At 45.5% G+C, this 21864-nt stretch overlaps 3 protein-coding genes across 6 annotated transcripts; 2 read left to right on the top strand and 1 right to left on the bottom strand.

The window, feature by feature from the left end:
• Window positions 1–664: 664 nt before the first annotated feature.
• Window positions 665–4790, bottom strand: kcna7 (potassium voltage-gated channel, shaker-related subfamily, member 7). Its single transcript, XM_069709059.1, has 2 exons — window positions 4122–4790; window positions 665–2140 (listed from the first exon to the last, which is right to left on the bottom strand). The coding sequence occupies exons 1-2, from the start codon at window positions 4788–4790 to the stop codon at window positions 1226–1228; spliced, it is 1584 nt and encodes a 527-aa protein (XP_069565160.1). The 3' UTR covers window positions 665–1225.
• Window positions 4791–7546: 2756 nt separating this feature from the next.
• On the top strand, window positions 7547–12348 carry hsd17b14 (hydroxysteroid (17-beta) dehydrogenase 14). Its single transcript, XM_069709157.1, has 9 exons — window positions 7547–7888; window positions 7995–8033; window positions 8171–8268; window positions 8985–9051; window positions 9180–9271; window positions 9936–10040; window positions 10128–10195; window positions 11218–11314; window positions 12174–12348. Exons 1-9 carry the CDS (start codon window positions 7807–7809, stop codon window positions 12318–12320), a joined length of 795 nt encoding a protein of 264 aa, XP_069565258.1. The 5' UTR covers window positions 7547–7806; the 3' UTR covers window positions 12321–12348.
• A 666-nt stretch (window positions 12349–13014) lies between these two features.
• Window positions 13015–21854, top strand: bcat2 (branched chain amino-acid transaminase 2, mitochondrial). 4 transcript variants are annotated; one of them, XM_069709155.1, is made up of 11 exons: window positions 13015–13137; window positions 14542–14613; window positions 14962–15162; window positions 15668–15778; window positions 16096–16215; window positions 16341–16504; window positions 18253–18395; window positions 19039–19124; window positions 19748–19888; window positions 20250–20324; window positions 20609–21854. In XM_069709155.1, the coding sequence occupies exons 1-11, from the start codon at window positions 13120–13122 to the stop codon at window positions 20648–20650; spliced, it is 1173 nt and encodes a 390-aa protein (XP_069565256.1). In that variant the 5' UTR covers window positions 13015–13119; the 3' UTR covers window positions 20651–21854. The 4 variants fall into 4 exon arrangements, with proteins under 4 accessions (XP_069565256.1, XP_069565255.1, XP_069565253.1 ...); XM_069709154.1 differs by lacking the exons at window positions 20250–20324; window positions 20609–21854 and adding an exon at window positions 19992–20243; XM_069709153.1 differs by lacking the exon at window positions 13015–13137 and having other exon boundaries at window positions 13155–14613.
• Window positions 21855–21864: the final 10 nt, after the last annotated feature.

Genomic DNA, 21864 nt, shown 5'->3' with positions numbered 1-21864 from the left:
GTTACACATCTGACGTGAATGTGATTTGATATGTAATCAGCTGGGAGGCAAACAGCTGGCTGAAGTGTGACGTCACTGCCCTGATTGAATGGACAGCGTTTTCTTTTCAAGGTTTTTTTTTGTTGTTGTTGTTGTTCTTCTTCAGATTTTCTGCCCTTTAGAGTGCAAGAAGGAAAGATGTTCACAGTAGCAACCCCCTCTCCCTCTCCCTCCTCCTCCCTCACCTCCCCCTCTTTCCTCCCACTGGGACAGAAATGTCACAGCCTCTGAGCGATGCCGCGTGCTGACCCGAGACCCGCTGAGCGGGGTCTGTTTCACACCAGCTGGCCGCGGACCAACGACATGAACTCTGTCTGCACCGCTGCCGGACGATGAGCGATCTGCTGCACGACTACCGGAACAAACTCCGGGGTTCATCCTCCGGGGATTTAGGATTTTTTTTTTTTTTTTTTATTTTTACATTCAAATTACAAACTAGTCAAAATCAAACCAAAAAAAAGTCTCTGTTTGATGTTTCATGTATTAGAAACATCTTCCATCAGCTGCCCGAGTTTATTCAGCCAAACATCTATTTATTTGCGTCACGTCACTTATTTTACACGTCGGCAAATTTCTGGCAAAAAAGAAACTTGCCTTGAGGGGAGGTTCTGATTTTAATTTAAAAAAAAACACCTTTGTTTCCTTAAAATGACAAATCAAAATGTCTTCCATCAAAAGGGTCCATTGATGAAGTATTGCGTAACCAACATAAAAAGAAAGGTTCAAATTATCTTCATGTAAGCATACAAGTCTACATGTCATATATGAATATACTGTTTCCAATAATTAATATATAACGAGTCGATATTTACTTAGTTTTAAAGACGATTTTCTTTCAGAGAATTTCCCAGATTTATTATCGATGTCAACTTTCGATGCAAACATGTGACTCATATATTTTTGCCTCAGGAAACAGGAAAGTTAGTTAAAAATGTGATTTATTTTGTGCAGCAGGTGGAATATTTTCGAAATGTGACGTGAGATTAGTTTCTGTTTACTCATTCGTAGGAACACACGCTTACTGTTTAACTTTTAAGTCAAATACGACCACGTGTATAATCCATGGACGCGAGAGGCACAAACATCGTGGATAAGTTCCTCCTCTCGGCGTCTCGTGTCTCTCTCCTCTTCTTCGCGTGTTCCAGCGTAAATCTAAAAAAAAAAAAACGGGTTTTCCCGCGGCCGGTCACACCTGAGTGACCAGAGGCTCTTTCAGGTAGAAGTTTATCGCCCGCTGGTTGCCCGCTTCCTGTCCGGCGCCGAACCCGGCCAGCAGAGTCCCGTTGGCGCTCCTGCTCGGGGGCGCGTAGTCCCCCGCGTACTCGGCCGCTTCCTCCATCCGGTCCTCCTCCTCGTCCTCCTCCTCCTCTTCATCGTCCTTCTCCCAGACCGCGGTGGCGACGTGGTGGTACTCCCTGGTGTCCTCGCACTCCATCCCCCGGTGGTAGAAGTAGCTGAAGTTGGACACGATGACGGGCACCGGCAGCGAGATGGTGAGCACGCCGGCGATGGCGCACATGGAGCCCACCAGCTTCCCCCCGACGGTCCCCGGGCACATGTCCCCGTAGCCCACCGTCGTCATGGACACCACCGCCCACCAGAAGGCCTCGGGTATGCTGGTGAAGTACGTGCCGGGACTGTCCACCTCGGCGAAGTAGACGGCGCTGGAGAAGATGATGACGCCGATGAAGAGGAAGAAGATGAGCAGGGCGAGCTCCCGCAGGCTGGCCTTCAGCGTCTGGCCGAGGATCTGCAGGCCTTTGGAGTGACGCGACAGCTTGAAGATCCGGAAGACCCTCACCAGCCGGATGATCCTGATGAGGGCCAGCGACATGGAGGGCTGCGAGCCTTTGTCCTTGACCAGCTCCGTGCCCACCGTGACGAAGAACGGCAGGATGGCGAAGAAGTCGATGATGTTCATGATGTCCTTGAAGAAGTGCACCTTGTTGGGAGCCGAGATGAAGCGCATGACGAGCTCGAAGGAGAACCAGCAGATGCAGATGGTCTCCACGATGAAGAAGGGGTCCTGGAAGGGGGTGAAGCCGGGCGAGACCAGGATGGTGTCGTTGGGTCGGGTGGGATGAGGGATGGCGGTGAATTGCTGTCAATCAAAGGAGGAAGGAGGAGAAGTTATTCAGAGATTAAACGAACGATCGACCGACCGATGCGACTTATTTACTTTCTTCTGCTGCCCATCAACCAGCAGTTGGAGAGAGTAAATATAGGAGAAAGGTAGGGCGATAGTAAACAGCTCCATGGAGACGATGATTACTGTAAACAATACAAGGAAGCAGTAAACAGGAGGAGGAGGGGAGAACGAGGGGAGGGGGGAGGAGCCATTATCCTGAAAGTTTGTCCTCAGCAGATTTGAAGTATGAGGACACCATGAGATCTTGAAATGTCTCTCCTCTCCATTTTCACTCCCACAGCTTCCTTTTCTTTTTCTTTTTTTTGTATTTCCTCTCCCAGACTTTTATAGAAATCATTTTCTCTGTATTTATAAACACCAAGGTCACGTGACTCTCGGCTTGTGTTTTGCGGGGCATTCGACACTTCGTTTAACGCGGCTGCTTGAGGCTCTTTTTTTCCGAGAAGTCGGCGCAGGTTTGACATAACCGGGCATTAGTGTCTTTTAACAAGTTAGATAAAGTTACTCTGCAGCACATATTGTCCTTCGCGCGATGTATTTATACACTCGCTCTCCAGTTAATTAGGAACGTCTGGCTAAAACTACTGCAACAGTCCTGCCAGGTGATCGTGTTCAGTGTCGGAGAGCCATTTTTTTACATTATTCAGATTTATTATTTTGTTATTTCGAACAGCGATGACCAAAATAAAAGGAACTACATCCTCCAAAAGGGTGAAAAATATCTTAAGAAACACGAGAGGAGGATTTATCGTCGGACTCTCGTATTAGATTTTATTTGTTTTTAGCTGTCTGGACCCAATAAACTCTGTTTTTATGTCTCGAGTTCACTCGACTGCTCTGAAGAGGTGGATTTTGTTTCTAAAGGCTCAGTTCACCCAAACCGCTCTCGGGTTATTCCGTCTAGCCGTTTGGATTTCAGGATCTCTCGAGATTTGCTTCTTCCTGTTTTAAAAAAAAAAAAAAAAAAAAAAGTCGGTGTTGGCCCGCAGGGTCCGTCCACCACTTTGTTCCGGACTCAGGTGTCACATAAAACCAACGAGACGCATCCAAGCCTGACCAGACAGATTCCGCTGGGTGACGGACCGCCTTGGACACGCGAAGGGTTCGAGGTCCAAAAGTGTCGGGTTGTCCGATCACGTGAGCGCATCTCTCCGCATATAGGGCGGCGATGGAGCGGCGCCACCGGTGATTGGGAACGCGAATCTGCTCCCCCAGAACCGCGGCCGGTCTCCCGGCTACAGGAGCGCCGCGCAGGCTCTAATTTAATTTTGCGGCCCGTCATCAGAAAAGCTGATCCGCCGCCGTCGTTTCCAGGCCGTTTTCAGCGTGCAGCCGATGAGTCACAGCGTTTATTAATACGGCCGTCGGTTTATGTGTTGACGCTCCGAGGGCCGTCTCTCCTCTATATATAACCCTTTAGATCTCCGCGGGGGTAACCTGAGACCGGCTCGTCTCCTCTCCTTCCCTTTCACACTCGCTCCTCCACCTCGTCTCACCCTCTCACTACTTTTTTTTGAAGAACCCCAGTTGGTCTGAAAGCCCTCGTTGGTTCTGGCAAGCGTCCACGGCGTGTTTTCGTGGACCTCCGTCCAACCCGCTCTCCTGTTTCCTCGCCAGCGGTCTCACCGTTCCCGTCGTTCCTTCCCTTTGCTTTATCTTTCCTTGTGTTGATTCTAAACCTTCTTTCTGCTCAGCCTGCTTTGTTTTAGTGAGCGGAGACAGAGGCGACAAAGACGTCTTCCCTCGGTGCTGTAAGAGCTGGTCGAGCGAGGTGACACCTGTCGGCGTTGTTGTCCTCCTACATTCACCTCATCACTCTCCTGCAGTGCTAACCTCAGTTCCCTGTCAGCGGCCTCCTCCTCCTCCTCCTCCTCCTCCTCCCTCTCCTCCCCTGATTGTTTAAAACCATCTCCACTGACATCTCCGTCCTCACCTCCCTGCGCTCCTTCTCGTTTTTGAACTCGGGCATCGTCTCCAGGCAGAAGATGAGGATGGAGATCACGATGACCATGACGCTGATGACGGCGATGACGCGGGCTGCGCCGGACGACTCCGGGTACTCAAACAGCATCCAGATGCTCTGCTGCCACTTTTTGGCGGGCAAAGGCCTCTCCTCTACCTTCGGGAAGCCTTCGTCCGCCTTGAAGCGGTCGATGATCTCCTCCCCGAGCTCGTAGAAGCGCAGCTCCTCCAGGAACATGTCCAGCGGGACGTTGGCGGGCCTCCGCAGCCTCCCGCCCGACTGGTAGAAGTAGAGGATGGCGTCGAAGCAGACGCGGTTCCGGTCCAGGAAGAGCTCGTTGCGCAGCGGGTCGAAGTAGCGCAGGCGTCGGCGGGCGTCGCCCAGCAGGGAGTCGGGGAACTGGGCCAGGGTGCGGAGGTGCGTCTCGTAACGCATCCCCGACACGTTGATGGCCAGACGTTCGGACAGCGCCCAGCCGCTCCTCCACGGACACGGCCGGCGGCCCGCCACCTTCAGCTCCTTCTCCAGCTTGTTGTGCTTGTCTTTGAACTGCTTGTCTTCATCACTGACCTCCTCGGCTTTGGCTTTGTCCTCCACCTGCTCTCCTCCTCCTCCTCCTCCTCCTCCTCCCTCCTCCATCCACACCTCCCGTCTTGTCTTCACTATCCATTTCTCAACCGTGGGATTTTTGTCTCTCTGACTTTGTTTTTGTTGTCTGTTTTTCTGGAGGAAAGAAATCAAAGTCAAACCCTCAATTCAGAAACAACGGAACCGGAAATCGTTAGTAGATGGAGATTATAAAAGTAAGAAAATCATAAAATCACTTTTTATGCTCGTAGAAATAAATTATTCAAGCAATATTATTCACTATTATATCAGAAATTGTCTTATTTTTGTTCAATTTATCCAAATAATCCACCAACCAGTTACACAGCATCCTAATTATTTACATTTACATGATGAATATTCACTCAGTTGCCAGTTTATTAGGAACACTTAATGCCGTCTAATTCAACTGTCCTAAATTTAACCCTGGACTTTTTACAGCTTTTGATGTTCCCGTTTTTTTGTGTTTTTTTAGAGGCGTTGATTCATCTGTGCGGTTTTTCCACCATTTGTCCATAACATGTATTAATAATAAGTATTTGCTGAATGACAAAAAAACCTTTTAATTCTCCAAAAACTGAACATCACAACCTTCATGAAGTGAGGTGGTACTGCAGCACTGTTGGATTAAACTGCGTCTTAATAAACGTAATAAACTGCACACATATCCCAGTCTGACCGCAGGTTCCTCGGAGATCAAACCAATAAAAAAAAAGGCAGAATCTGTATTTCAGCTTTCATTAGTTGATATTTTTATCTTTCTGCCTCGTGTTCTTCTATATTTCACTGTAAATCACATCGTGCCCACTTTTCATGCACAAAATCTCCACACATGCAGTCACCACCTCCTCCTCCTTCTCCTCCTCCTCCTCCTCCTCCTCTTCCTCCTCTCACCTGTCCGCCCCGCCGATCCAAACTAATCACAGCACCTGACCATGTCTCTCCGGCTGTGCCTCCACCTCCGGGCCGACCCTTCCCTCCGTCTGCAGCAGTGTGTGCATCTGCTCCCTCATCACCATGTCCGAAACCAACTCTCCCAACTGTCCCGTCTTCACGGGTCACGTTCGGGAGGTGAGTGGTGGTGGTGGTGTTGGTGTTGCTGGTGGTGCTGGTGGTGGGCTTGTTTGTAGGTTGTTCACGGTCTTCCTTTGCACCCCTGCTCTCTCTCACGCTCAGTCCGATCCCGGGAATGCTGCGGGGCAGAAATTCAATCTTCCACCCTCTTCTTACTCCAAGAGCCCCCCCCCCCAACCCCCTCTCCCCTACCTGCCCCCCCCCCCCTTCAAAATGTCAACCTCCTAACCCCACTCTTTCCTAGATATACTGTACATGTTTTGCACACATCACACAGCACCCTCGTGTTGCAACGGGCAAAAACATTATGTGAGAAAAAAAAAGGGGTGGTGGTGGTGGTGGTGGTGGGGGGGGGGGTTATTATCATGATTTGACTCTCTGGGATGAAATCACAGACATGTGCTCAGTATTCATTCTTTCCCACTAAGTGTTTCCGTCGCTTCGCTTTAAATCAGATCTTTGGTTTTTTTTCCGTGGTTTCTGCAGAATTATCCACAAATTTAACAGTGTTCATATTCAAGTCCTTTTTTTGACCGTTTTCAAATGTCGCCCTGAAATAATTCAAGTAAACTGCAGCTGTTGGATTTTCAGTCCCATAAACTGCATCGTAATGGGGAAGAAATTGGACACTGATTATATTTTTTTTATGCGCAGTGGAGTCCAAAAGTCTGAGACCACAACGAAGATCTGTCATATTTTCATGTAACCCTCAAAATAATCATAAAATTTGAGGATTTACAAACACAATAAGTTCTGGAATGTAAAATGGAGATCAAATATTTGAGATTCTGGACTGTTTTTAGGCTATAAAATTGAACGAAAGCAGATTAGTGGCATAAATCAGGTTGGCTCTTGTGTGCAAAAGGTCGGAAGTGTTTCGAGCCTTTACTTAATAAAAGTACCAGAAATACATTACAAGGAAAAGTACAGAAGAATTAGCAGCAAAATGTGGTTAAAATATGAAAGTAAAACTCTTGGTTTGGTGCCTGTGACTGATATCTCATTATATGACATCATTAGATTATTAATAGTGAAGCATCAGTGTGAGGTTAGTTTTTTTCTATCCAGAGACAGCAGACAAATGTGAGATGATCACTGGGAAGGAGAAAAAAACAAAAACTAAATTCTGATCCACAGATCTGTTTTCACTTTCTGGACTTCTTCTAAAATTTTTGGATCATTTGAACATTTGTTGAAATGAAACCGTGCGAGAAGTTTAGACGGAAAAAAAAAAAATCCTCATTTAGATCTGAAATGTGACCTCGGCTACGCTGGTTTTTGTGAGGTGTTAGAAGACAAAGCGGTTGTAAAACCAGCGGTTTCATCTTTAACAATGTGTTGGATTTTAAAAGCTTCTATGGAATCTTCATCCAAAGACTATAAAGCTGTTAAATAGATTTCCTTTTGAAATGCAGAGCAGTAAAGTGGCATCAGAAGGAAATACTCCAATAAAGCACCTCGTGATGTATTCAAGCAGCTACTGGAGTAAATATCCTGAGTTACTTTCCACCAAATGCTGCAGATTTCCTTCAGTTGTGTTCTTCCACTGAAGCAGGTGTCACCTGAACATTGCTGACTTAGCAGTATTGTAACAGTGGGAAACACGGCATGTTACAAGACTGAGTTACAAGCGTCTGTCTACGGAAGCTGCGAGGTGCTACAGGGGAGCACCAATCACAGGAGCAGAAATACTTTGCAATTCCTACAACCTTTATCGTTAGTTTTCGAGGGAGTTTTGTGATTTCCAATCATCGCCTCGGCACCTGAAGGCAGCAGAGCAAACCCCATGATTTTGTGGAACTTTGAACCTCACAAACAAACTGCGGGGACAGTCAGCTGATCACTGGACTGAAGTGGAGGAGACCCGCTGAGCTGAAAAAAAAAAAAAAAAAAGCCCAGAAAACAGCGCATTTGACGCTGCGGCTTTTGACGGCTGCGCAGCTTTGCGGGGTTTTGCGACCACATTTTTATCATCATGTCGCTCCGTTACCACAACAAAGTCACTGTGGTCACCGGAGGATCCAAAGGCATCGGCAGAGGCATAGTGAGAGTGTTTGGTACGGTAATTATCCTCATTTATTCTGCGGGCTTGTTTTGGGAGTGGAGCACGATGTGGCGCACTTAACCACGTTTTGCGTCTTTTATTTATTTTATTTTTTTTAGTGGAAAACGGTGCCAAAGTGGTGTTTTGTGCAAGAGGAGGTGAGTTTTTATGTCTGCTTCTTTATCAGTCAGTTCGACTCCAACCTAAAAAAAAAAAAGTCATATTTGTCCTTTCAGTCTGTGTCTACAAGCGGTATTCAGTGTATTTAACCGTGATTATACACGTCTACCCGCAGGGGCAGAAGGTGAAGCTCTGGAGGTGGAGCTTAACAAAGCAGGACCAGGCTCGTGCAAATTTGTCAGGTGTGACATCTCCAAGGAGGAAGACATCAAGGTACAGAGAAACTGGTCTGCATAGATTTATATTAAAAAAAATATATATTTAAAAAAACATTTAATAAGCTGTGCAAGAAATGTATTGATATCTTTCTAAATTGGCTTGATCTCTTAAATATGTATTTATTAAAAGAACCATCAAAAAGTACAATAGTGTTGAAATGATGAGCGTCAATCAGTCAGACTTTTTTTTTTTTTTCCCACCAAAATCCAAGTTTCTTTATAAATTTCAACTTTGTATTTTGAAACAGTCTCACAGTCAAAACATCTTTCATATTTGTTGGTGTGAACTCACTTATAATTTCTTTTATCACATTTTCTCAAACGTACTTCCTGTAACTCTCCTCCCCGCCCACCTAAGCAACCTCGGACCAATCAGAACTGTTGAAACAATGAGTCTTTGTGATTGGCTGGGACATTTTAAAGGGCTATTCCCTCCAACGTGTCCGTCCTTGTAGGATATTTTTTTGTTTTGTTTCTTAATCCTGATGTTATTGTTTATTTGTTTACATTTTGTTATTTGCAAACCGCACTGTGTTTGTGAACCGTCAGGCTTTTTAAAAAAAAATTTGTTTTGTTTTTTTTGTCATGTTTTGTTTGTTGGTTTGTTTTTGTCTCTGTATTTGTTCCAACTGAACGAGTTTTGCGTTCAGTCTGGACGCTTTGACTCCATTTCTGTGAGTTACTTCCTGTTTCTGACGGTTTCCTCCACAGAGGCTGATCGACGTCACCGCGCAGCGTCACGGACACATCGACTGCCTGATCAACAACGCCGGCTGGCGTGAGTTTCGCTCTTTCTTCCTTTTTGATCCCTCCAGACGTCACCGGGACTCTTCTGATGCTTCGTTTCTCTTCCTTGTTGTTGTTGTTGTTTTTAGTTGGGTTTTTTTTTTCAAATCTTCTCCTCAGACCCTCCTCACAAACCCACCGACGCCACCACAGCAGAGGAGTTCAGAGACCTGCTGAACCTCAACCTCGTCAGCTACTTCTCCGCCTCTAAAGTAAAAAAACAAAACAAAACCCATCACGATAGCTCTCTCTGGTAAATGATGACTTCTATGGAAACAAAGAAACGCTGGAAGGATCCTGAGTGTTAAAAAGCAAATCGGGGTGATTTCACCGGGACAGCCGAGATGACGGGAAACGAGAGCAACACAACAAAAGACATTTAAACACCTCTGAATTTATAATACATTGAAATATTTCACATCTAACTGAAACGATGGGATCTGATCTCATTCAACATTTTCAAGTCGTGCAATTTCAATGAAACAAGCTACTAACTAATAATTAGTTTGCGCAAATATCAGATGACAGATCGCGTGTCTAATACTGAAAAACCTCTTTTGAAATAAGTTTAATTCAATCAGTCATTTTCAGGTTTGAGTCATTTCCTTAAATTGATAGAAACTGAAAATCAAAGACACTAAATTAGAGCTTAAAACAATTCAAACCTCAAATTCAGATTTTTAGAGATTTTCAGCCAAATATTCTAATATTTTGAATTCAACAACATCAAATATTCACTCTTATCTTATTGATCATTATTAGAACTATTACGGCCTTTTTTTGTTTTGTTTCCATAGACCTCCTCTTTTGCCCATAGACACCTACTGTATGTATAGAGGATCTTTGCATGACGAGGAGGTGTCACTCTCTCCGCAGTGTGCGTTACCGTATCTGCGGCAGCGCCGCGGAAACATCGTGAACGTCTCGAGTCTCGTGGGAACCATCGGTCAGAAAGATGCTGCGCCGTACGTGGCCACCAAGGTGAGCTCATGTCGGAAGCTTCTCCACTTCCTGAATGTCAGCCGGTCAGAAGGGAAGACTCCTGTAATGCGATGTTTTCTCCACAAGGGGGCGATCATCTCCATGACGAAGGCAATGGCTGTGGATGAGAGTCGCTACGGAGTGAGGGTGAACTGGTGAGAGTGAACTGGTGATTGTGAACTGGTGAGAGTGAACAGGTGGGAGTGAACAGGTGAGAGTGAACAGGTGGAAGTGAACAGGTGGGAGTGAGCAGGTGAGAGTGAACAGGTGGGAGTGAACAGGTGGGAGTGAACAGGTGGGAGTGAACAGGTGGGAGTGAACAGGTGAGAGTGAACAGGTGGGAGTGAACAGGTGAGTGAACAGGTGAGAGTGAACAGGTGGGAGTGAACAGGTGAGAGTGAACAGGTGGGAGTGAACAGGTGAGTGAACAGGTGAGAGTGAACAGGTGGGAGTGAGCAGGTGAGAGTGAACAGGTGAGAGTGAACAGGTGAGAGTGAACAGGTGGGAGTGAACAGGTGGGAGTGAACAGGTGAGAGTGAACAGGTGGGAGTGAACAGGTGAGAGTGAACAGGTGGGAGTGAACAGGTGAGTGAACAGGTGGGAGTGAACAGGTGGGAGTGAACAGGTGGGAGTGAACAGGTGAGTGAACAGGTGAGAGTGAACAGGTGGGAGTGAACAGGTGGGAGTGAACAGGTGAGAGTGAACAGGTGGACGTGAACTCATCAATCTGAAAAGTGATGAGATGATTAATAGGCAAAATCACATGCGTTCTGCTCCATTCATCTGTATTTATTATTCTGACTTTAATCTACTTTTTCTGATATCGGATCATTTGACGTCTTTAAATTAAACCGTCTGTGAAGTTTGGAGCTGAAACACCTGTTTGAAACTCTCACAACAACAAAGCCTGAAATTACATCTCAAGAGTTTCACAAACTGGAACAAGAGTTAAATTAAAAAATCATTTCCGATACGAGGCTGTTATCAACATTTTATTTATTTTTTTTATTTTTTTTTGGCCATTCTCAAAACTGATTCTGACTTTTGATTATTAGATTATTATTTTTCGATCACTTTTCGGCTTCGGTCTCTGACAGGAAACCGATTTGAACATTTGCAGCTCTCCTCTCCGAGTTATTATTATAAACCCTGAACACGTGTGTGACATCTGTTGCAGCATCTCTCCGGGTAACGTGTTGACCCCTCTGTGGGAGGAGCTCGCCGGTCAGACGCCAGACGCTGCAGAGGCCATTAAAACGGGGGAAAATGCTCAGGTGGGTCCCAGACGGGTCTCCAGGAGGTCACAGACAGTTTTCCGGGGACGACTCCGGGAAAATTTTGGAAACTGCAAAGAGAGAAGCTGGAAGTGAAAAACCTTTTAAATCCTTAAGAAAGTGTGAAAAGTCTCAAAACTCTCAGGTTTTTTTTTGTTGTTGTTGTTGTTTTTTGCTCAGCAGATGGAGCAACTGAACTGGACTCTGGTCCAGAACCAGAACCAGAGGAGTGTCACTGAATCATTATGAGGCTGCAGCTTCAGAGTTTTTTTTTTTTTTTTTTTGCTCAGCAGATGTAGCAACTGAACTGGACCAGAACCAGAACCAGAGGAGTGTCACTGAATCATGATGAGTCTGCAGCTTCAGAGTTTTTTTTTTTTTTTTTCTACCATCCAAAGGAGAGCTCTTCAGTGACGCTTAATTATTCATTAGTGGAAGATCAGAACACAATCCCTGTCTCAGCCCAGTGCCTGTTATTGTTTCTAGTGATTCACAAAGCGGGGAGGCGCCAGAACATTCTGGTTTTACTTGTTCTGTATTCAAATAAGAGTGATGGAGGATGTGAAACTCATTATTAAGCCGTTACAATAGGACTTTTTTTTGTTTTTTTGTTTTTAGTTTGCAGGGTTTTTGTTGTTGTTGTGTGAACACTTGTGTAAAGAAAAAAAACAACTAGTCAGATATCTAAAGAGCCAAGCTGTCTTTTAAGCAGCAGCAGTAACCGTGGCAACAGCTGCAGGAGTGTTAAAAAAACAAACAAACAAAAAAACACCCATAGACAGCAGGAAGTCGCCCGGTGCAACCACAAAAAAAAAAAAAAAAAATGCACCGTTGACAGGCTTTCCTCCTCTCCCAACAGCTGATGGGTCGTATGGGGACCGAGGCCGAGTGCGGGCTGGCCGCCTTGTTTCTGGCTGCCGAGGCCACTTTCTGCACCGGGATCGACCTGCTGCTGAGCGGAGGAGCCGAACTCGACTACGGCTTCAAGTGTCAGATCCCCTCCTGACGCTCTTCGACCGCCACCGCCAGCTGGTTTAACACATGCACGTGGTTAATTCAGACGATACCCCCTCCCCCCTCTTGTTGTGCTGGTTTTACGTGACTGAAAATGAACACGGTTTTAAACCCGGGGAGGTTGTTTTACTCCTCAAAAAATCAAATATGATTTCATTCATGTAGTTGTGCACATCGGCTGCTCGAGGTGTAAATTTTTAAAAGCTTTTAAATGTTTTGGGATCAGGACGAGCTTGTGTAACACGAACTGCACCCCTCCCCACCGCTCGACCAATCAGCATCAAGCTCTTTGACCTAGAATAACCGCTCCTCTCCTCCGCCAATCAAGATGCTCGTTTTTTTTGTCACGCCCCCTTGACTTCCTTCAATGAGACTGTACTGATTGATAAAAAAAAACAAAAAAACGCTCACTTTAACCAGGAGGTTGTTTTTATTTGATTGATTTTTTTTTCCATCTGCTACATATTTGTGTCCCAGTAGCGAATAGTCTCGGTCTTTTTATTTATTTAAAAAAAAAATAATACTAATTTTTTTTTTTGCTTATTAACCCGGAATTACATAATTATTTACAAAGCAGTCACACACAGTTTAAAAAAAAAAAAAGATTATAAATTAGCAACGTCAAGTGGTACAATTATAAATCCAGACGGGCATTTTATTGTACCAAAGGTTTGTGGCCTCAACTCAGCTGAGCCGGTTCCTCGTATTTCAAAGCGGAACTCAAGTTGACTTTTGAGTGTTTGTTTCCACACGAACACATAATCTTCGTTTTTCAGCGTTACGTAGCGGAGATGGCAGCGCTCCGGACGGTGAGTTCAATGACCGATGTTTATTACCAGTCTGCACCGACTGTCTGGGTAAATGATTCACCCGAATAATCGATAAGTCGGCCGACAACGAGCAAAAGCGATAACAAGTGCCAAATATTGACCGGGTCACGCTACAGGAGTCGCCGGGAGTCGCCAGCACCGAGGCTCGCCAAAAACAATCCAGTGTGGAAGGGCATCGAGCCGACCCTAACTCAGAAACATGGAGATTAAAGATGTTTAGCTTTTTGGCAAAAACGTTCAAATCCAAAAACAAAACTGAAAGCTGACTCTAAATCTAAAAGGGTTGGCAGAAAATTCGGCTCACTTCAAATCCAAAACTTTTGCATCAGTATTTATGTAATTTAATGTTTTATACTGGACACGGTTTACCAACTTCCACGGGTTTTTGTGGATGGGGGTCGGTAAACAAATGTTAATCTAACACGTGATGTTGGTAGATTATTTTTTACGCCGAAGTGAAAAATACTTGCCACTGACATTGTACCAGTCATGAGTGTTTCTATGGCTACGCGGTACACAGGTTCTTTTAAATTGTACGATTTTTCAATGGGAGTTCGGCGTGGGGCACCATATGCTGTGTGTATGGGTGTATTATAAGCCTGTTTTCCCATTGGTGCATGCGTTTGTAATTCTTGGAAGTTTGCTACGTGGCTGCTGGATCACACGAATCCCAATTTCTTCTTCTTTAATTTGGCTTTATTTCCAAACCGTGTCCAAAATTTAAAAGAAAAAGAAAAGAAAAGCAGACTTACACATGAGATTTACACATGCATGTCACAAGTGTAAGTACATGTTGTTACACGCGCTCATGGGTGCAATAAGGGGAAGAACTTGCATTATCCGTTCACCAAAGTGCACACATGGGCCTGCAAGCCGAGCCGTTGGGCAGCTTTTCGTGGGCGTTGCTTCAGAGGTAATTCTAATACTCTGTGGACCACAGCCAAGCGCCGGTTGCATCATGTGCAGATGAGCATATGACAGAACCAGGAGCACAATCAAAACTCGGCTATGAAAGATTAAAAGATTAATTAAGAGGAAAAAGTACAACCGCTTTTACTAACACGGAAAGAGCAGAGTCACCTCGCGTGACCTGCCAGCACGAAGTCGGGCTGAGCGCCAACACCTGAGAAATCCAGTCTTAACGGGGATCACGGATGTTTCTGCTCTTTTTCCAGTTCCTGCCGTGTTGCGCTCTTATTTTGGAGCCTTTTGTCTCCCTCAACAACAAACTCGTCCCTTCACTTTGCCTCTATTTACAGAGCAGCTGCAGACACAATGTCAAATTATTGTCACCCTAACGGGAGGTATATCTTCAGAGTCTGTTGGGATTGGTGGGGCTTAAAAAAACAAAACAACAACAACCCCACTGTGCTTCTCTTACAGGCACTCCATGGACGACTTTCTCAGGCCCTCCCTTTTTGCTTCGGCTCTCTGCGGTCCGCCAGCTCCTTCAAGGTAAACGAGGAAAACATTAACGCTTTAAGAGCCACGTCGGCACGTCTCGGCGCTTCTTGTCTGGACGTGACTGTGTGGAAACCAGGAAGTAACTTTGGACTTTGCCTCATGTTTAAAAGTTTCTCTCCTCCCTTTTGTCTTTCTCCACCTGTCTTCCTGTTGTAATTATTTAATTCAGTCTAATTGAACTCCAATTCTCCTTTTTTTTTTTTTTTTTTTTTAAAAGCATGCTCTTGTCAAAAACAAATCACTGTACTCGTCACCTGCTCTGCTCTCGTCCCGTCCTCCTCCTTTTTTTTTTTTTTTTTCTCTCCCACCTCGACTCCACACCCCCCCTCCCCCGGCCAGGCGGCGGACCTCACCATCGAACGCAACACGGCGTGCAAGCCGAAGCCCGAACCCTCCACGCTGGTGTTCGGGAAACACTTCTCCGACCACATGCTGTCCATCGGCTGGTCGGAGCGGGACGGCTGGGAGGCGCCGCAGATCAAACCTTTCCAGAACCTGTCGCTGCACCCGGCCAGCTCCGTCCTGCACTACTCCATCGAGGTGAGAGGAGGAGGAAGAAGGGGAGGAGGAGGGTGATGGTGGTGGTGATGATGGTGGTGATGATGATGATGATGATGGTGGTGATGATGGGATGAGAATGATTATGATGATGGTGATGAGGGTGATGATGATGATGATGGTGATGATGATGATGTCGTTACTGGATGCAGCAGCTCCTCCTGACTGACTGACTGATGACAGCAGCACTACAGACTTTTACACACAACCGTCAACGACAAAAACTACAAGCGCATCTTCACAATTCTAAACTCAGGAAGATTAAAAGTTGATCACGAGCGAATGAATCTTCTCCTTTGGTTGTAAACCGACCACACTTTGGCCAGAACGCTCTTCAGCTGCTTAGTTGCAGGGAAACGTGGCGAAAGGAAAAGAAAAAAAAAAAAAAAAAGATCATGAGATGAAATCGGGGCGGAGGAGACGCTCCTCCAGTTTTCCTGCTGTCGTGGAGGAGTGACGAGATTAAAGCGTCCGTGTGTCTCCGCAGCTGTTCGAAGGCATGAAGGCGTTCCGAGGAGTCGACGACCGCATCCGTCTGTTCAGACCCATGCTGAACATGGAGAGGATGCACCGGAGCGCCGACAGGAGCTGCCTTCCCGTGAGTCCAAACCTCTGCGCGGACCGGTTCCACCCGGCGTTCGGCGGAGAGCGCCTCAGAACCAATCGAACGCAGTGCAGGCTCTCCCCCTCCAAGCTTTCTGACGTGAAGTCCGTATTTTCCGGACCATAAAATAACGCAGGATGAAAATGTGATTACGAAATCCTGTTTTTGTGTTTTATAAAGCTCTTTGCGGCGTTTGGCCCATTTATGACCCCGAAAGCTTGTTAAATCGGTTCCAACTTCCCGGGTCGCTCCAGAATACATCGTTATTATCATCACGTGGTTCCGTCTTTTGCCTTTTGTTCCCCGTGCAGCTGTTCGATAAAGGCGAGCTGCTGGAGTGCATCAGGAAGCTGGTGGAGGTGGACCAGGAGTGGGTTCCCTACTCGCAGGACGCCAGCCTCTACATCCGACCCACCTTCATAGGAATCGAGGTGAGCCGAAGCCGAACCGAACCGAACCGCCTCGACCCGCGTCTCTCCTCAGCCGAGCTCACCGGCGGTGTCGCTGCTTCTCCTCCCTCCTCCCTCTCCCTCCGCCCCGTCCCTCCTCCCCCCAGCCGTCCCTCGGCGTTTCCCGTCCGGGAAAGTCCATGATCTTCGTCATCGTCGGCCCCGTGGGACCTTACTTCGCCACCGGGTCCTTCAACCCGGTGTCCCTGCTGGCGGACCCGTCGTTCGTCAGAGCGTGGAAAGGAGGCGTCGGGGCCTACAAGATGGGAGGGTGAGAGTTCACGGAGGAGTCGTCCGCCTCCTCCTCGACGTCTTGTCACGTAATGTCAGCCGGAAACGAGATACGACGATAAAGATATCAGATGATATCGCACTGATTTATTTATTTTTTTTAAATGAAATTGGTATTTACAAAAAAAAAAAAAAAAAAAAAAAAAGAAGTGTGGGCACCGTAAAATGGTTTCTATGAATTCCTTCTCCTTGTGTGTCACGCTTCGCGTGGAGACGAATGCCGGTTTAAAAAAGACATTTCTGTTTTTCAGGATTATTATTCTGAAACTCGAGTACATCAATTAAACCGAAAAAAGGAAATCCGAGATGTTCAAAACTAAAAAAGTAACACGTCGTTGAAGTCCGGCCGCCTCTCAGATCTGTAATCTGCTCTCATTCCACACTGTAATCACAGCTTCCACATGACCACCTGACCTTACATAACACACACACACACACACACACACACACACACACACACACACACACACACACACACACACACACACACACACACACACACACACACACACCCCACCTCCCCTCGGGCCCTGAGCGGAGCTCCAGACTGCAGCGTTATGAAAGTTTGACGTGTCGGACAGACAAAAAAAAAAAAAGCAATATCAGCTGAGGAAGACGTTGGAGCGCTTTCCCTCTTTTAAGGAGCTGTTTTCAACATTCGGTGTAAACATGGAGCCTTTCGGCCTCGTTTAGCTGGTTGTTTCGGTTCGACCGTGGCGAACACCGATGCCGATTATTGGTGAAAAGAACCGAGACGCAATTTGCTTAAGAAATCGAATTTTAACACGTAACAAAACAATTTTGGATTCCCGTCAGGGACTCGGACACACACGGTGAAAGACTTTGTACGCTTGAAAATAAACTCTTTTGTGTTTTTTTTTTTAAATCATCACATTCTCTAATTTATTCAGGACGGACTGAAAAAAAAAGTTATGAAATTGAAACGTGCAAAAAAAACCAACAACAACTAATTATCCTCCGTGTGTTCGTTTCTTTTCCTGTAATCGTCTGGTGTGTTGAAGCCAAACTGTTCAACGCTAGAACACCTGAAGGAGGCGGAGCTTGTTCTCTCTCTCGGGGACCATGTGACGCAGCAGGAATGTTGCGAAACATCAGAAAAACCCGTCGCTGACGTCTCGATGTGTCGTTCTTTGTCAGATCTTCCGTGTCGCTGCACATTTCTTGGCAGAAGTCTCAGGTTTCCGTCAGAAAGGCGTTTCATTCGTACGAGGAAGTTTGGTGATCGACCGGTGACAGAAACCTCTTTGTTCAATCTGGTGACATTTATTTATTTAACAGGATTCTTCCTCCTCAGCACAAACCTGTATGTCTCATAATTAGTGCTATATTTAGGAAAATCTCAAATTTCAAACCAAAATTTGGGCCTTAAAAACCACACTAAATCCTCAGAGGTCATAGAAATGCTGCAGACACAGCAGATGAGATTTATTGTGTTTTTTTGCATTTTAAAATCTTATTTTTAGGTAGCGCCGCCTTCGGTTGGTTGCAGGCCGTCATCGGGAAGAAAAGACGAGGAATCTTTTAGTAGCAGGAGATGTTTGAAATCAAAGAAGAAAGTCTTGTTTTTCGTGAAAACGGGAAACGTTTCGTCCACTTTCTGTTATTCATTTAGTAGTTTGTCTTAAACGAAGCACGACAAGTGTCGTCGGCATCTTGGATGGATGACGAAATGAGATGAAAGTGTTCACGAGGTCCGTTCCTCTGCAGGAACTACGGCCCGACAATAGCGGTGCAGAACGAGGCGGTGAAGCGCGGCTGCCAGCAGGTCCTGTGGTTGTACGGAGAGCAGGAGGAGATCACCGAGGTCGGCACCATGAACCTCTTCATCTACTGGACCAACGCAGAAGGAGGTCCGTCTGATTCCCCTTACTGGGCTTCTTACAGATACTCGGATGGATGGATGGATGGATGGATGGATGGATGGATGGATGGATTTTAGATGGATGGATGGATGGATAGATAGATTTTAGATGGATGGATAGATAGATTTTAGATGGATGGATATTAGATGGATGGATGGATGGATATTGGATGGATGGATGGATAGATTTTAGATGGATGGATATTAGATGGATGGATGGATGGATATTGGATGGATGGATGGATATTAGATGGATGGATAGATAGATTTTAGATGGATGGATGGATGGATAGATTGATGGATAGATAGATTTTAGATGGATGGATGGATGGATGGATGATGGATGGATGGATGGATGGATGGATGGATGGATGGATGGATGGATACTTTATTAATTCCACAAGGGGGAATTGTTTTCGCTACGGCAGCATATGCAGCTACAGGGCAAAGCAATAAAAAAATAACAATTAAAAAAAAGAGGTAGTAAAAAATATGAAATATAAGAAATGTAAAAATGCACAATATATACAATAAAAATAGAATAATATCACATTATTATAAAACTACAGTGCAAAGAATGAAACAAGTGATGGATTTGGTGAGTTATTGTACCGTGTTTGTTGTGTGTGCAGAGAGAGAGCTGGTGACGCCTCCTCTGGACGGCATCATCCTGCCGGGAGTCACCAGGCAGTCTCTGCTGGACCTGGCCCGGGACTGGGTGAGACCAGCACCCGTCCACCCTCGCCGTAGAGAGTCATCACCGGTTCATACATCCGGGTCCATTTTGGTTCGGACGTCTGTAGATTGTAGCTCCAGAAAATAACCCCGAGTTACATATTGTGAACACGAGACGCGAGTCCAGTGACGATTCAAACCTCCGTCGGTCACATCCAGACTCTGAAAGGAAAAATTAAGTGCAGCTATATTTCTTCTGTATTTATATTTATGTACAATGTCATGATTTATTTATTTATTGTTTTGTTTTTTTTAAAGTAGGATTGATGACAACCTCCGCTGTAAATCTGACACACAATCAACTCAATCAGAAACAAGCAAAAACACGGTTACTTTGATCCTCTCATCTTTTTTTTTTTGCACTTAGATGACATCACCCGTTTTCACCTCGTTGACAAAAATCATTCAACCTATTTATTCTCACGTTTTTATTTCCTGCTCCTACTTTTTCTTTTGTGTGCTTCCTGTTATCTTCATCTCACTTTGGATTTGAAATTTTTTTTTAATTTTTTTTTTCTCTTTGACCGTTTGACTCCGCTTTCAGATCACTTCGCTCAGCCTCTGTTGTTGTTTTTAATGTGCCGTGTTCATGCTTTGACTCGTCAGGGAGAGTTTAAAGTGACGGAGCGGTCGGTGGTCATGGCGGAGCTGCTCGGGGCCGTGAAGGCCGGCAGAGTTCTGGAGGTGTTCGGAGCCGGGACGGCCTGCGTCGTCTGTCCTGTCGGCAGCCTCCTCTACAGAGGAGAGGTAGGAACTCAACTTCTTCCGCTTGTTTCTGGGGGGATTTTTGATGCGTGGAATATTTCATGTTGCCGTTCTGTGTCACTCAAGACATCAACTTCCATTAAAGTTCCTTACAGATTTAAGATGGTTGTCAAACAGCCACGGCGCACTCGTGACCGCCCCCTGCTGTATGAACACTGCGTTACTGTATTTTGACTTCTCTTCAAAAAAAGCAGAATCAAGTGCTTTATAAATAAATTTGCTTAGAAATCTGCTGGAATCTATTAAATAAAATCCCTCCAGCTACTCCGACGAAGTTATATCTCTGCCTGGACGTTTAAGAAATGATCTGAAGCGTCGGCTAACGTCCGTGTTTGCGTGTCAGACGTTCCAGATCCCGACCATGCAGAACGGTCCGGACCTGGCGAAGAGGTTCCACGCCGAGCTCACTGATATTCAGGTGAGCGTCTTCGGCCTTTAACCCTCCACAACGGACACAATCTGAATTCCCCAAAAATATCAAGTTTACGTTCTCTTACATCGTACAAAACACAAACTGGAGACTTTTCTGCTTCATTAATAATTATTTCTCTGTGACAGTATTTGCTGCGTCAATAGAATTTGACTTAACGTGACTTTATAAAGCAGATGATTATTTTATTGGAAAAACTTTTCATCATGCAGATTTAACTTTTGACTTCCACATTTCCTGCTCGCTGATGGATTCTTCTTCTCTTCTTCCAGTACGGACGCAAGCAGAGCAAATGGGCGCCGCTGGTCGTGTAAATCGCTGGTTTTTTTTGTGGTTTTTTTTAATTGCACACGCCGGCTATATCAACAGTTAGTCCCATAATTCCAGTTTGGATGACCAGCAGCCCCCCGTCCCGTCCCTCCCCCCTCTCTTCTCTGTGAACAATAAAAAAAAAAAACGTTTGGTGGTGTGAACGTAATAATAAGTTTTGCTTTCGAAGGCAATATGAACAACAATATGCAAAATATCAAGCAGCCAAATCAAAAAAACAAAAACAAAAAAATCACAACGGCCGGCGGCAGCATCGTCTGCTGCACCGCACAAATATTCACCTTCGTCGCCACTAGAGGGCACAAACGCACGTTTTCAGGTGGAGTAGATGAAACTTTTCACTTTAGCCAGTTCGGCCTCTGTGTGTTTTTTCTCACTAACCAAAAAAAAAACAACAACAAAAAAAAGAAAAATTAACCCCGGCCCATGAGAAAAAAAAAACAAAAAACACTCTCTAACTGTTACGTGAGTAGGAAAGCTTTTTTTTTGTTGTTTGTTACCGTAGCGACCGTCTGCTCGTAGCGTTCATGGGGCCACGTCACTTCCGACACCGCAGTTTGCACTGACCTCGCGTACTCGAGAGAGGAAACACGGGCGGGTTTTTATTTTCACGTGATGTTTTTTTTTTTGTTTTTTTTTTGCGATGAATACGACGGCATGGAAACAAAACAAAAAACAAAAAAAATTAAGTTAAAACTTCGGCACGCACAAGCGGTGGGACGACAGGAGGCCTAAAAGACTGTTACATGCCGTCAGTTAGCGCTGCACTCGTAATCATGTATAGAGACGAACAGACCATGTCGTTATTTTTTAGAGGCTTTTGAAATTATTGTTTTTTTCCTCGTGTTGACGTGAAATCTGGCCGACTGTCTTCCAAAGTGTTCCGGTGTGTCTTCTCGTCTTCCTTCACTCGCTGTCGTTTCTCTTGTCTTTGAATGCGCACACACACACACACACACACTCGCTGGACACCCCCCCTCCCACCCCCACCCCTGTCTAAAGTGCCTGACCTCGTTCTTCTGTGGATCTTCTTGCTGCTGATTGTGTTCTTCTTCCAGTTTGTGCACTAGAGGATCAGAGCTGATACTTCAGTCATGTCAGTTTTTAGTTTTTTTGTTTTTGTTTTTTATGTCCCGTTACTTTTACTCAGCTGTTGTTTTTACAATAAACGTGATTTGAGTTCAATAAGTCTCTGTTC

This window comes from Brachyistius frenatus, unplaced genomic scaffold, assembly GCF_029030835.1.
Source record: "Brachyistius frenatus isolate BFR_SWC_R1_liver_20210118 unplaced genomic scaffold, ASM2903083v1 Contig_80, whole genome shotgun sequence".
Lineage (NCBI taxonomy): Eukaryota > Metazoa > Chordata > Actinopteri > Embiotocidae > Brachyistius > Brachyistius frenatus.
This window is presented reverse-complemented; position numbering and strand designations above follow the sequence as displayed.

Excerpts from the sequence above, each read along its gene's own strand:
- bcat2 (XM_069709152.1), top strand. The coding sequence starts at position 14,434 with ATGTCAAATTATTGTCACCCTAACGGGAGGTATATCTTCAGAGTCTGT. Across the intron at positions 16,505-18,252 it reads GGGGCCTACAAGATGGGAGG|GAACTACGGCCCGACAATAG; the intron begins GTGAGAGTTCAC and ends GTTCCTCTGCAG. Across the intron at positions 19,889-19,991 it reads GCCTCCTCTACAGAGGAGAG|TTCCTTACAGATTTAAGATG; the intron begins GTAGGAACTCAA and ends CTTCCATTAAAG.
- kcna7 (XM_069709059.1), bottom strand. The coding sequence starts at position 4,790 with ATGGAGGAGGGAGGAGGAGGAGGAGGAGGAGGAGGAGAGCAGGTGGAG. Across the intron at positions 2,141-4,121 it reads ACGAGAAGGAGCGCAGGGAG|CAATTCACCGCCATCCCTCA; the intron begins GTGAGGACGGAG and ends TTTGATTGACAG.
- hsd17b14 (XM_069709157.1), top strand. The coding sequence starts at position 7,807 with ATGTCGCTCCGTTACCACAACAAAGTCACTGTGGTCACCGGAGGATCC. Across the intron at positions 8,034-8,170 it reads GGTGTTTTGTGCAAGAGGAG|GGGCAGAAGGTGAAGCTCTG; the intron begins GTGAGTTTTTAT and ends GTCTACCCGCAG. Across the intron at positions 10,196-11,217 it reads TACGGAGTGAGGGTGAACTG|CATCTCTCCGGGTAACGTGT; the intron begins GTGAGAGTGAAC and ends CATCTGTTGCAG.